Here is a 14,537-nt window from a genome sequence, read left to right as displayed (position 1 = left end):
TCCCAGGGGACTGGAGCTGATGAGTCAGCAAATTGCAGCACTGGGCTCTTTGTCAGCTCTGTTCACTGTTACTCTGGCCCACCCATTACCATCCCTGGCCACCTGACCATCTCATTGTGCCTTTCCATTGTAAGTGACTGTGTCTTCCATCCCAGGAGAGCCCTTGGCGTTATCTCTGCCAGGAGCCAGCTTTTCCCATTCCCTGTGTCATGCTCCATCCGCTGCTGGCCACATCACTCGTCCAGGACCAAGCCCTATCATTAAGAGTCCCTCACTTGCCTCTGGATCTCACTCCCTGCTCCCTTGATGATGAACTGGGAATTGGTCCTGCTTCGAGCAGGGGGTTGGACTAGATGACCTTCAGGGGTCCCTTCCAACCCTGATATTCTATGATTCTATGAACTAGCAGGCATTGACAGTGTCTCCAGGCTCCCATCTCTCCACTCACCTGGCGTTGCTTGTTTCTCTAAGACGAACAAGTAATTGCAGAAGCTCTGTGATGTCTGCTCTTCACGATGAGTTTTCATCGTCTGCTTGAGCTTTGCCTAGCACAAGATTTCCCATTCAGGTTGCTCAAAGAAGTGGGTGACCAAACCTCTCTTCTGATTCTCCCTGGATGTCCATGGCTCACCCCTTACCTCTCATCTTTCTAATCAGTTGACCTTCCTGTGCATTGTGGCTTGTATCAACCCACTCACGAGCTCTAATGGACGCCGTCCATCTAAGCGAAGGCACAAGCCTTCTCAGTGAAGGCACAAAGAAGGGCACGGTGTATGCCATAGAACATGGCGAGATGTGTCTGTGGTATTAGCAGGATCCATTCAAAGGTGGCTTGGTGCAATGTTCCAAAGACTGGCTTCAGGGAGACAAGTTTGTAATAACTCTGAAGAGTTTGCTCAAACTTGAAACCTCGTTTGGTAAAACTGCTGCATGCAGAATGCAAGGGTGCCCGTTGGATACTGGGGGTAGCGAAGTGCGGGCTGCACGCACAGCAGATCTGGTGAGCGATAGGTGACTGGGCTAATAGGTTATCTCTGCACTGACCACCAGCAGGCAGAGTTGTCTGGAAGCAGAATGGTAGAGAAGTGGCAAAAGAGAGGGTGAAGGCTCCAGCAGCCATATTTAGGGACTCACTCTAAAGAAGGAAGCAGGGCTTGGGAAATTGAGTGTAGGGCATATGAGGAAGGCTCACAGATGCTACCTGCCCATTAAGCTGGCTTCAGCAGCTTAAAGTAGCCATCTCCGATTCTACACAGGAGGCACGGAGGGTATAGAGCGCCACCGGCGGCTGGGTTGGGAGCCATCTGGAGCCCTTGACACAGCAAGTTACCCAGAAGGAACAGTGTCTAGCAAAGTGGTGAGATTTGCAGACACTGTGACTGTCCAGCAAGGGGCATGTTAGCGATGCCAAAGGTAAACTAGGGTTAAGAGGAGCGCTCCTCTCCAATATGCTTGCAATACAGTTTGGAAGGCTAGAAGTCTGGGAGTAAATCTGACTGATCCAAGTCGAGGTAGGGATCTGCTGTAGATGGGGACAAGCTGGGTGTAATGTTCTCTGGGGCAGGTCCCTCTCAGCATTCTTGGACAGGATGTTAGAACAACCAGCAGGGAAGTTGTACACCAAATTTTGATGCATGCTGGGATATGATATTAGGGGGTGTTCTTTCCTGGCAAAGAGTGTCATGGCCTTCTCTTGTGGCTGATCCACAAGAGGATGACAGCCTACTACTGCTACTGACAAATGGAGCTTTACTGCTTTAGCTCGAGTAGTAGAGGACTGTGCTTTGATGCTGAAGGGCCTGGTTCAACCTGTAACGCTGACACCTGCAACGGGATGGTTACATTCAGTGACTTCAGCTGCAAGCATTGAGCCCAGCTGGACACATTCAGTAAAGTTGCTAGTCCTTGACCTTAACACTGTATTCATTCAAAGCCCTCAGAGATGATCTCAGATACAATTTTGTGGTGTAGAGCTGGCTGAAAATGTTTGCAAACATCCATTCAAATAGTGACTGTGAACATGCACTCATGGATGGGCCTCGCCACCCCTTTGTAGTCCTTTCTATGAGCTTTGAGAAAGGTTTTATAGGCAAAAATATTTGCCAGAAGTGTCCTGGGGGCTCATGTGAATATGCATCTGCACAAGGAGTGTTGCTGGCAATGTTCACACAGTCATTGGGGAAGCTCTTTGCAGGTTTGGCAGTCATCCAGGCAGGGAGCAGAAACAGTACCATGTGAATGAAGTGGCCAGTCACATGGCATGAATAGCAAATTACATATACACGCATTAACACTCAGCAGACACCTTGCGAGCAAGCCAGGGGCTGAAATGCATTGTCATAAACCATGCACTGATTCATTTCAAACAACCACCTAAATAACGAAGATTAAATCTGTCTGCGGATAATCCACAAACAGAAGAAACAGGCTAAATCCACCAAGTAAATTGCTTGTCCAGCCCTACTGAGGGCAAAAGAAAACAGGGGAATACACCTGTGATAGCTGGTGTATGCTCTAAAACACTGAATGAGCTAAGGACCCTTGAAGTAGCCACAACTAGTTGTCCTTAAAAATGTAGATAGGATCAGTAACTGCTAGGTTTTTTCTCATGGGCATTTCTATAACAGTATTGCCCTACCGCCTTATCACTCAAAGACATGCGGGAGCAATCTATAGAAACCAGTGTCCATGGTGAATAGTGCGTGTCTCTCCCCTAATCCCTTGGCTGCCCTGAATGGCCTCTTGTATTATGCACCCCCATGGCCCTGCCAGGGCCAGCCTAGACTGGAAGTTGGAGGGAACTGTCCGCCCTCATGTGGTCTGAGAACTACAACAAATGCCTGCGGCAGCCAGTAAATACAAGTATACATCAGTGAGACAGGACAACCCTGCCTGGAAATCTCCTTCTGCCCTCTTTACTTCTACAGGGAGGAGAGTGAAATATACAAAGGTGTCCAAGGATTCGGAACAGATGGAGGCTTGACCTTGATCCACTCCTAGACTAGCAGTAACTGCGTGGGCCACTGGAAAGATCATTTCCCTGCTAAACATGCAGTAAGGTCTCGGCTTTGACCTTTGACCCAGATCAGTCAGAGGAGAACCCCTCCGACACTCTTAGTGGATGCTTGCTCTTGCCCTAAGTCACTTCCCTTGGGTTTCCAGGAAGGTCTGTTGTTCAATCTCATGTCCTCACTGTGTATATCGATTTTTACATCAAGATTGGATGTTTTCCTAAAAGATCTGCTCTAGTTCAAACAGGAATTAATTCAGGGAAGACCTCTGGCCTCTGTTACACAGGAGGTCAGACTAGGTGATCACAGTGGTCCATTCTGGTTTTATAATCTATGGATCTGTGTCCACCAGTATTAACAATCTCCATTTGCACAGACGAGTGAAGCATGGGGACATTTTTTTTTCTCTAGACTTCCTAGAAAAGTGTTCATTTACAAGGCAGACCCACATGAGCAGAACCAATTTGCATCTAGAAAGTAACTTATTTTCACTGACTAATCCCTCCGCTTCTTGAGAAGGGAGGGCTGTGAGAATTAGCTTCCACTCTATGCCGCCACCAGAAGTTCAAGATGAACTAGGGATGGGCAAAGATCTTTTTGCCTAACTCTGAGCCCACTGGAATGCCGTGGGTTTGAAAGTTCAGCCTGAACTTGGGTTAGTGGCACTGGGGCCCTGGTATTGGGTGTTGATCCCTTTGGATGAGACTGAGGGCAGGTCTACCCTTAAAATGCTGCATTGGCACGGCTGCGGTGCTTTAGTGAAGACACTGTGCTGAGGGGAGAGCGTCTCCCGTTGGCTTAGCTAATCCACCTGCATGAGAGGGGCTGCCTGCCTGGGGTGGTAAGGTCAGGATAACTGTCACTAAGGGGTGTGGATTTTTCACAGCCCTAAGCAACATAATTATACCAAAGTCATACCCGTAGTGTAGATCTGGCCTGAGCAAAGGAGTAGAGAGGGAAAGAGACAGATCCTCATGATATCAATGGATTGCACACCCATTGTGATGGTACCATAGCCCAGGACAGAGTAAACAGGTCAATAGAATGTGTCCACATGAGAAAGTGGCACTAACTGGACTTCAGGTGTGTATTGAAACCGATTTAGCTTGCAGTTATTTAAACCAAAGTCATGCAAACTACTAGGTGGACACTGATTTGGGTTTAAAAGTGGCGTGTATTGATTTAGATTAAGTCTATTGCAAATCGGTTTTATCCAAACCAAAATGAATTATTCCTAAACCGAACTCAGAGGGGAGGAGGTGTGCACAGTTTAGATTGTCTTCACTACAAATTCAGCTCGGTCTGAACTACAGATTTTTCCCCTTGCCATGCTCCCCATTCATACAGCCCCACGCCTCTGTCATTGCCCCATGAGGAAGCTGCGCTGAGCTTCAGAGCAGAGCCCAGGGTTGCTGATAACATGTATTGCAGTGGAGACACGCAGCCATGAGTAGCCCTAAAAATTGAGACACGATGGTCCACCACTCCCATCCCATAAACTCCTGGTCGGAAGTGGACTATCAATCTGGCCCTGCTAAGCTTCGTGCTTGCAGTTTCTCCAGGTTCCCCCCCATCTCCTGTGTTTGAGACAGTAGAACAGCATGGTGGTGCATTTACAGATGGGGCTACCCTGGGTCAATTTACCATATTACTGTTTACCCCATGCAACTCTCTCATGTCACCACCATAAGCTTGGGGAGATTTGACCAGTCCTCAAACAGAGCACAGTTTAGCTACAGTTTAACTCACTTCTGGAGGCAATGAGAGCGCTAGGTTTAGATTAGAGGAAAAGGTGTTTTGTGAGCCCAGGCCACGTTCTCCAAACCCAAACGGCACCTGCAAGTGTCTCAAACCCTCAGCCTCGGCGCAGCAGCTGATTTATGCAGGGAGCACTAAGAATTTCCAGTGGGTGATCGTCACTGTGTTCCTGTAATAACGGCAGACAGCGGTGACTGGGGAAAGCCCCCAGGAGGGCACGCACAAAAGAGTCAAGGTTCAGCGAGAAGGAATCGTTCCCGGTGGCACTGTGGCATTTCATATATTCATTCTCTCTCCGTGATTCCAGATCAAATTGGCTCATTTGCCAAGTCGAAGGGCCTTGTTTCCCTAACCGCTCCTCACATCAGCAGCAAGGAAAACTAACCCCACGGCTGGAGCGGAGCTGAGCATTCGGCTGCTGATGCCCGAGGCAGAAGAGAACCCAGATCACTGCCCCGTAGCTGATCCGGCTCCTGTGCAGTTAACAAATGTAACCATCTCTGTGCTAGTAAAGGCAGCTGGGAGCAGCTACAGAGTAGAAAGGGTCAGTCTTAAAGTCACCTGGATCCCAAGGGGCCCCATCGATCCTCCCAGGCCAGCCAATAGGGAGGAAGGATGGCCCAGTGGTTAAGTTGCTAAACTAGGACGAATAGACCTGGCTTCAAGACCTTGCTCGGCCACAGGCTTATTATCTCCTTGGGCAAGTTCCGTAGTTTCTCTGAGCATCAGCACCCCGTCTGTACAATGGGGTGAAGTACAGTAGCTCAGCTACCACAGAAGTGGGGGGCTCTGTAAGTCACTAATAGAACAGGGAATCCTGGGAACCAGCCCTCCGGCTTTCACAAGCTTCTTACAGTGGATGCATATGTGGCATTCACAACACCCTGTAAACGTGGCCCTGCTTTGCCCTCTGTCACCAGGCTGTGGAGCCTGCTGTTGGCTATTGCACAACATTGAGACCCTCAGGGCTCCAGCTGGGGTTTTGAATGCCTGTCTCAAATCCTCAGCATTTGGTGAGGGCACCGGTCAGATCTGGGGTTCATTTGCAAACGTTAGACCCAGATCCCCCCTAGGTTTGCGAGGGGCATACATAAGAACATAAGAATGGCCATACTGGGTCAGACTAAAGATTCTTCTAGCCTAGTATCCTGTCTTCCGACAGTGGCCGATGCCAGGTGCCCCAGAGGGAATGAACAGAACAGGGAATCATCAAGTGATCCATCCCCTGTCACCCATTCCCAGCTTCTGGCAAAGAGAGGCTAGGGACACCTTCCCTGCCCATCCTGGTTAATAGCCATTGATGGACCTATCCTCCATGAATGTATCTAGTTCTTTTTTGAACCCTGTTATAGTCTTTGCCAGAGGATGTTGTGAAGACCAAGAGTTCCACAGGTTGACTGTGCGTTGTGTGAAGAAATACTTCCTTTTGTTTGTTTTAAACCTGCTGCCTATTAACTTCATTTGGTGCCCTCTAGTTCTTGTGTTATGAGAAAATAACACTTCCTTATTTACTTTCTCCACACCAGTCATAATTTTTAGACCTCTATCATATCCCCCCTTAGTTGTCTCTTGTCCAAGCTGAAAAGTCCTAGTCTTATTTATCTCGCCTCATATGGAAGCTGTTCCATACCCCTAATCATTTCTGTTGCCCTTTTCTGAACCTTTTCCAATTCCAATATATCTTTTTTGAGATGGGGTGACCACATCTGCAAGCAGTATTCAAGATGTGGGCGTACCATGGATTTACAGAGAGGCAATGTGCTATTTTCTGTCTTATTATCTATCCCTTTCCTAATTATTCCCAACATTCTGTTCGCCTTTTTGACTGCCGCTGCACATTGAGTGGATGTTTTCAGGGAACTATCCACAAGTGACTCCAAGATCTCTTTCTTGGGTGGTAACAGCTAATTTAGACCCCATCATTTTATATGTATAGTTGGGATTATGTTTTCCAGTGGGCATTACTTTTCATTTATCAACATTGAATTTAATCTGCCGTTTTATGAGATCCTTTTGTAGCTCTTCGCAGTCTGCTTTGGACTTAACTATCTTGAGTAATTTTGTATCATCTGCAAATTTTGCCACCTCACTGTTTACCTGTTTTTCCAGATAATTTATGAATATGTTGAATAGGACTGGACCAGTACAGACTCCTGGGGGACACCACTATTTACCTCTCTCCATTCTGAAGACTGACCATTTATCCCTGCCCTTTGTTTCCTATCTTTTAACCAGTTACCAATCCATGAGAGCACCTTCCCTCTTATCCCAGGACAGCTTACTTTGCTTAAGAGCCTTTGGTGAGGGACCTTGGCAGAGGCTTTTTGAAAATCTAAGTACACTGTATCCGCTGGATTCCCCCTAGTCCACATGCTTGTTGACCCTCTCAAAGAATTCTAGTAGATTGGTGAGGCGTGATTTCCTTTTACAAAAACCACATTGACTCTTAGATTTATCAGATTTATCATCTAAAAAGAATGGCTCATGTTTGGGAATCCCTCTCACATCCTCAGCCATGAAGACCAATGCAAAGAATTCGTTTAGTTTCTCCGCAATGGCCTTATCATCCTTGAGTGCTTCTTTAGCGTCTCAATCGTCCAGTGCCCCTACTGGTTGTTTAGCAGGCTTCTTGCTTCTGATGTACTTAAAAACAAATTTGCTATTACTTTTTGAGTCTTTGGCTAGCTGTTCTTCACATTCTTTTTTGGCCTTCCTAATTATATTTTTACACTACATTTGCCAGAGTTTATCCTCCTTTCTATTTACCTCATTGGGATTTAACTTCCACTTTTTAAAAGATGCCTTTTGTGCCTGTCACTGCTTCTTTTACTTTGTTGATTAGCCATGGTGGCACATTTTTGGTTCTCTTACTATGTTTTTTATTTGGGGTATACATTTAAATTGAGTCTCTATTAGGGTGTCTTTAAAAAGTTTCCATGCAGCGCACAGGGATTTCACTTTTGGTGCTGCACCTTTTAATTTCCGTTTAACCTACCCCCTCACTTTTGTGTCATTCCCCTTTCTGAAATTAAATGCTACAGTGTTGGGCTGCTGTGATGCTTTCACCACCACAGGGATGTTAAATTTCATTATATTACGGTCACTAGTACCAAGCGGTCCAGCTACATTCACCTCTTGGACCAGATCCTGAGCTCCACTTACGTTCAAATCAAGAATTGCCTCTCCTCTGGTGGGTTCCAGGACTAGCTGCTCCAAGAAGCAGTTATTTAAGGTGTCAAGAAACTTTATCTCTGCATCCCGTCCTGAAGTGACAGGTACCTAGTCAATATGGGGATAGTTGAAATCCCACATTATTATTGAGTTTTTTATTTTTATAACCTCTCTAATCTCCCTAAGCATTTCACAGTCGCTATCCCCATCCTGCTCAGGTGGTCAGTAATATATCCCTACTGCTATATTCTTATTATTCAAGCATGGAATTACTATCATAGAGAGTCTATGGTATAATTTGGTTCATTTAAGATTTTTACTTCATGTGATTCTACTCTTTCTTTCACATATAGTGCCAGTCCCCTACCAGCATGACCTTTACTGTCCTTCCGATATATTTTGTACCCTGGTATTACTGTGTCTCATTGATTTTCCTCATTCTACCAAGTTTCCATGATGCCTATTATATCAATATGCTCATTTAACACGAGGCACTTTAGTTCACCCATCTTATTATTTAGACTTCTAGCATTTATATATAAGCACTTTAAAAACTTGTCATTTTTTAGCTGTCTGCCATTACATGATGTAATTGAATGGGACTCTTCTTCGTTTGACTGTTTCTCATCAGATCCTACCTGTATTTTATCATCTTCCATCCTCTCCTCCTTACTAGGACGTAGAGAATCTCCTTTAATAGATTCTCCTCTAAGGGATGTCTCTGTCTGAACCATGTGCTCCTCCGCACCTGTCGGCTTTCCCCCAGCCCTTAGTTTAAAAACTGCTCTACGACCTTTTTAATTTTAAGTACCAGCAATCTGGTTCCATTTTGGTTTAGGTGGAACCCATCCTTCCTGTATAGATCTCTCTTTCCCAAAAGTTTCCCCAGTTCCTAATAAACGTAGGGAAGGATGTGCTGAAGCCATAGTTTGGTTGATCCCACCTCTAAAAATAACAAGAAGAAAGTGACATAAATCTGATTCCGGCTTCACCGTTTCGTTCTTGCAGTAATTCCTGGGCTGCCTTCCTTGTCTTAGTCCCCTCTGCTTGCCTTCTACTGCTCTTTGGCAGTAATGGGTAGCTAGTATCTAAAATGGAACAAGCCCAGTTAAGTTAGCAGCACGCACAGCGTCTTTTGCCATGAGGGCAGAGAGATCTCTGGCGGTGCAGTCCCCAGAATGAGACGGATCAGTCGTCATTTAGAAAGGCGCTTTGATGGTGCAGCATGATGCAACTCCTGAAGAAATGGATCTCACTGCAAGGCTGTGGACTCTGCCATTTACCCGCTATTTAGATGAGCCCTTACCCAAAACCCATTGACGTCAGTGGGAGTCTTTCCTCTGCCTTCAGTGAGGTTTGGGTCAGACCTGGGCAGCATTAAATGTAGACAACTAGAAATAATTGTGTTAAATAATGGCAATATTAACAGGGGCTAGTCAGTAGAAGTGATTGGGTGAGATTTGCCAGGGGATCACAAGATTGTTGGGACCGACTTACAAACTTCCCTAAAAATGATTTTTTTTTTCTGTTGCAAAATGTGGTCTGGCACGACTTCCAAAAATCAGCTTTGCAGGCTGAAAATCCCAATGGGGATCTAAAAAACAAATTCATCATGGGCATAAATACGCGAGCATGGAGCACCCTCTCCCTGATCACTCCACCAGCTCCGCTGTTCCAATCTGGAGCCCAGCCGAGGCACCTTCATCTCGAGTTGCAGCACCCTGCTCTTCTAATCTTAGCCTCCCAACACAGCTCAGCCAATGCAGCTGACCTGTATGTTTCGGAGGAGTCTTTGGAATCCCACCCCCTTCCCCATTTAGAGCAGAGCAACGGAGCTATCCAAGGGCCAGCTAAGCGAGTCATACTTGTACATGTCTCCTCTCTGACACCCTGTGTCCTCCTGAGGACAGTCAAGTTACAGTCAAGCTCATTTGTGTGCACTATGCGTCATCAACCCGGTTCAAGACCAGCATAGTTATTGGGCAGGAGAGCCTAAGAAGCCAGTGCGCAAACCCAACACTCGCCAGGAGCGGAGTTATGGCAGCCAGGGCGGTTAGGCAGTAGGGCAGGGGAAGGTGGTACTCAGACACTTCTGCACTTCATTGGCTCCCTCGTTCCTCTTGCAGAGTCAGTGCCGATGGCGGTGATCATAGGCGTCGCTGTGGGAGCCGGCGTGGCATTCCTGGTGCTGATGGCCACCATCGTAGCCTTCTGCTGTGCACGCTCGCAGAGAAGTAAGTGCCTTCCCTTTCTTTCATTTTAAACACAACCGCTGGGGTTGGACTGAGAGTCCTGGAAACCGAGCTCACCTGTGTATACACAGCTTCCCAGGTGCTGTCCTTCCCTTGATCTCAGGATGAAAGGGGAGTGCAAATCCATGGCCCTGCCAGGTGTATGTCTGTAGGCTGATGGGGACACCTGCCTGCTAAGAACTTGTCTGAGATCAACCAAGCCAAACAATCAATCAATGGTAACAAATTCTTTGGGTCCCTCAGCTCTGGGTTGAGTCTGTAGCAGCAACAAGTCACCTATCCCAGGGCCAGCCCCCTGAGCTAACAGACTGGGCTAAACTCTTCTCTCGGAGAGATGTTGTGCAGAGGTGGCGGCAACCTGACCTACAATCCATCAGCAGCCTAACGGCTGGCTAATCTGTTCCTAGAGCAACACTGAGGTGGCTTCATCCAGCGAAGGGTCTGCAGGCCACTGGCTGGTGCACTCCTGGGGGTCTGAGGCTTGTCTACTCTGCAGGGAATGCAGACGAACAGGGTAATTCACAAAGGAATTCCATACTGAATTCACCAGCCTGACACCGAGGCAATCTGTCTATCACATGTGGGTACAGAACATTCAACACTACTTTTCACTCCCAAGGCACCTTCCAGGAGAGGATTTGAATGCACTTTAAAAACCAGATGGGCCAAATTCTGATCTCCGTTGTGTTGATTTAAATTATAGAGTCATTCTGGCTGTCATTTGTTAAGCAACAAAACACCTCTGCTTTAGTGAGGGGGAAACTGAGGCATGGGGCAGCTGAGTGCCTTTCAACATCATACAAAGAATCAGTGACAGAGCTGGGAATGGAATCTAGGAGCCCCAGCACCCTACTCTAACCACTGGATGATACTCCCTCATGTAAAGTTTATGTCATACAGGCAGGATACAAATACTGAAGTAGTTTCGGCCTCCGAACTTGGAACGGGTGCAAAGTGTGTTCCAGATTCTATTTTTTTAGTCCACTTTGTCATTATAAAATATGCATGTTCATAATAAGAAATTTCAGTCTCTAGTGTTTGTTGGCCTAGGTTGTTATGTGCTTTGCTGCAATGGGAATATAAATTAAAATGACATAAAAGGCACAGGTAAAGGAATGAAGGGGTAAACAGCTCAGGATCATGTTGCTTCATTAAAAAAAACAGAGAAATTAAAGCATGATTGTTGGCTAAATGAAAAAGGATCAAACCATCAGGGAAAGGAGCGTGATTGTTTTGAGCATCTAAGACAGCAGTAGAGAACAAGCAATCCTTGACAGTGCTTCCCACTATAGGGACTCTGCAATAAAAACAGCCCCGCCAGAGCTGTTCATAAGCTCTTTGTTTAGTTGCCAGTGAAACACAGTTGGTTTTCCTTTTTGATTGTTTGCAAAGAAATCAAAGAGCCCCAATTCCTCCTGGACTTGGGTAACAAATGGCTGGCCTCGTACAGCAGAAACGTGTGCACTTTTAAGAGCAATAATGACGTCTGGTTTTGAACTCTCCCAAACCCCATTAGCAGCTCTTGCAGATATTAGCAAATTAAATCTTGGGCAGTCATTCATGTTGCATTTTTGTAAGTATTTCTGATGGACCAGGGATGAGCCAGTTCAGTTTCGCTGGACTCATTCAGCGACAATGTGTGATTCAAGCAGCCTGACAGAAAATGGGCCAAATTGCTGTTACCATGTCAATGGTCAGACATAATCAGCCATGCTTTTCCCCATCGCTTGTAGATAGCCACACACTGCATCATTCCAAGGAGGGAATGCATGTGGCTCATTATAGGCTTCTTCTTTGATGGAACCAGATGGTGCTGGGTTCTTTACGGGACATACACTCTCACATTAATGCGGTGATGATAGATCAGATATGCAATGGAGGTGCCAGGGCTTAGAGTGGGAAGCAACGCCAGAGACTGAACGTGTCAGTTACTCAAAGGCTACGACAGTTGGAATAGCAACTGGCATGCCACTGCCTGCTCTCGCCAACCTTTGGAGTAGAATTCAGCGGTTGCCTGCTGTCTGGCTCTCTGTGCGTTGGTAGGTCTGCTTGGCCTCGTCAGCCTTATCTCTCAAAGATTCCTCGTGCCCTTCAGCAAAGGAACATCTCCACTTTTTCCTACATCCTCAAAGGTGTTTAGGCACCTTCCGCCCATTGGTTTCAATGGCACCTCTGAGGATCTGGGCTTTCGTCTCTTTGTGCCTCAGCACTCCTGTATAATGGAGATAACAGCTGTTACCCTGCCTAGCCCAGATGTGCGATCAGTGACAACGGTTACTCTGACCTCCATACCCAGTGGGGTATGGGAAAATGGGGTGGTGGTGGGAGGGGGAGGCTTGCACTGCTGCTGTGCTTAAGCGATTTTAAACTTGGGTGCTTCAGGGGTAGGCACCTCAAGAAATGACCCAGTCTGAACATAGAGAGCTTCCAAGGATTTCAGTGGTGTTGCATGGCAATAACCGAGAACAGATCTTGGCCCCACCGCGTGAGCATGAAGCAAGCTACACATGAAATGTATGGCTGTCGCCTTTTGGGGTGCAGTCCAGAGCAGTGAGGGCTGTGTCACTGCCTGCCTGTAACCCTGAGTGCCTTAAATGCTCCGCTGCTCTGTCACAGCCAGCCAACAGACAAGCATGCTGAATCCTGCATGTCTGTGTGCTGCGCAGCCGTGGGGCAGTGCTTCGGGCCTCAGCAGCCTGCCTACCAAACAACAGCCCCACCCTGCAGTCCACCAGCTTTGGTCACGCCTCCAGTTCTGACTGTCCCCAAAATCCCTGTGTGGAAGTGGCCAGCCCCCGTCCTGGAGCGTGCTAACAAATAATAAGCTTTGCTTGCACCTTTAAGAGACCATACCCAGCAGTTTGCCACCTTAACGGGATTTAACAATTCCTTCGTTTCAAACACAGTCTTGGGTTGGTTTAGATTAAAGTTTATTCACAACAGGACATAGGTTAAGTGATGCCAAGTACAATAAATAATGGCAGAGATGGTTATCAGCAAATAGAAGTGAAAACACATCTAATGGAGGAAGGTTTCAGAGTAGCAGCCGTGTTAGTCTGAATTCGCAAAAAGAACAGGAGTACTTGTGTTAGTCTCTAAGTTGCCACAAGTACTCCTGTTCTTTTTGCTAATAGAGGAAGCTACAGTCTTAGTTTAAGATGGTTTCGCTCACCAATTACTTTTGGCCCAGCATGGCTGACTGTCTCTCTGTCAGGACTTCCACAGAAGTATGAGGTGCTGGTTTCCCTTGTCTTCATAAGAAGATTAAAGCAGGCATCTCTCTGTCCCACATACTTGCAAAGAATTGCCTTTGTTCTCAAAGACAGGGAGGCCTCCTGGGAGCTCAGTCTCCTGGGCCTCTCTGGGGAGCCATGTTAATTTTCTGGCGCTTGAGTTCCGGCTCAAAGCAAACCCCACTAGTTTGCTTGCTAGCTTTGTTTATGGCTAGAGTGTAAATGGTCCTTTGTCTAGGACAGCCCTTCTTATCACCTTTACCGAGGCTAGGCTGTCTTCCTAAACTTGGTCTAGTTATGTTATACGGCGGGAATTCATAACTTCACATACAAGGCTAACGCATGTATTTTACGATGATATTAATGACCAGTGTGCTATCAGTTTTAAGTGAGACCTCACAAGGCATATTTTGTCCAAATAGCACTGCAGTAGTGTGTGAATACAGGGGTGTAGGGCCTAGGAAATATACAGCAAGGGAAAAGCAGATGAATAAATATCCACCTCACTTATTAACAGATGGGAGCCCTTCACAGCAGGGCAGATCTTGTTCTTAGCCCAGCAGACCAAATGCTGAGTTGTAGGGTCTGTATGCAGGGCCTGATTCCTGCCATCAAACGCATTGCCCACATGAAACCAAGAAGAATAGGCAGTTGCGATTAAAGCGCTACACTCAGGAGAGCTGGGTTCAGCTCCTGGCTCTGCCACTGAAAACTCTGTGTGACCTGGGGCAAGTCACTTCCCCTTGCCATGCCTCAGTTTCCCAATCTGTAAATGAAGGTGATAATATTTCTCCATCTCATACGGGTGTGGAGGATAAAGCCACCGATGTTAGAGGCCTGCAGGTACTACATGTGCCATGGGGCCATGTGTCAATCGATACAGGGGCCATGTGTCAATCGATACTTTGCTCAACTCCAGACAAACATCTGGGCAGGATTGGCGCCCAACCTGGACCTCCCACATGCTTAACTGGGACTCTGGTACGCCTTGGTTTTAGGATTGGTGCATGCCAGTTCGATCACAGAGCCTGTCCCCCTACAAAGCTAGGAGAGAGTCCCCTGGTGGAGGCCACATCAGAGATGTAATTGACCTTAGCCAAAAAGCGAGATTT

At 46.8% G+C, this 14,537-nt stretch overlaps 1 protein-coding gene across 2 annotated transcripts in view; it reads left to right on the top strand.

Annotated features, from left to right (window-relative positions):
• The window catches only part of KIRREL3 (kirre like nephrin family adhesion molecule 3), a 725,113-nt gene that overhangs the window by 675,007 nt on the left and 35,569 nt on the right, over window positions 1-14,537 (top strand). For both annotated transcript variants that reach the window (XM_073320928.1, XM_073320926.1), the window contains one exon: window positions 10,067-10,174. In XM_073320928.1, coding sequence (XP_073177029.1) covers window positions 10,067-10,174 — 108 coding nt within the window. The remainder of the gene's footprint in view (window positions 1-10,066; window positions 10,175-14,537) is intronic.

The sequence above is a fragment of the Lepidochelys kempii genome, chromosome 22, assembly GCF_965140285.1.
Source record: "Lepidochelys kempii isolate rLepKem1 chromosome 22, rLepKem1.hap1, whole genome shotgun sequence".
Taxonomy (NCBI): Eukaryota; Metazoa; Chordata; order Testudines; family Cheloniidae; genus Lepidochelys; species Lepidochelys kempii.
The sequence above is the reverse complement of the archived record's forward strand: the minus strand, read 5'-3'. Positions and strand labels throughout refer to the sequence as shown.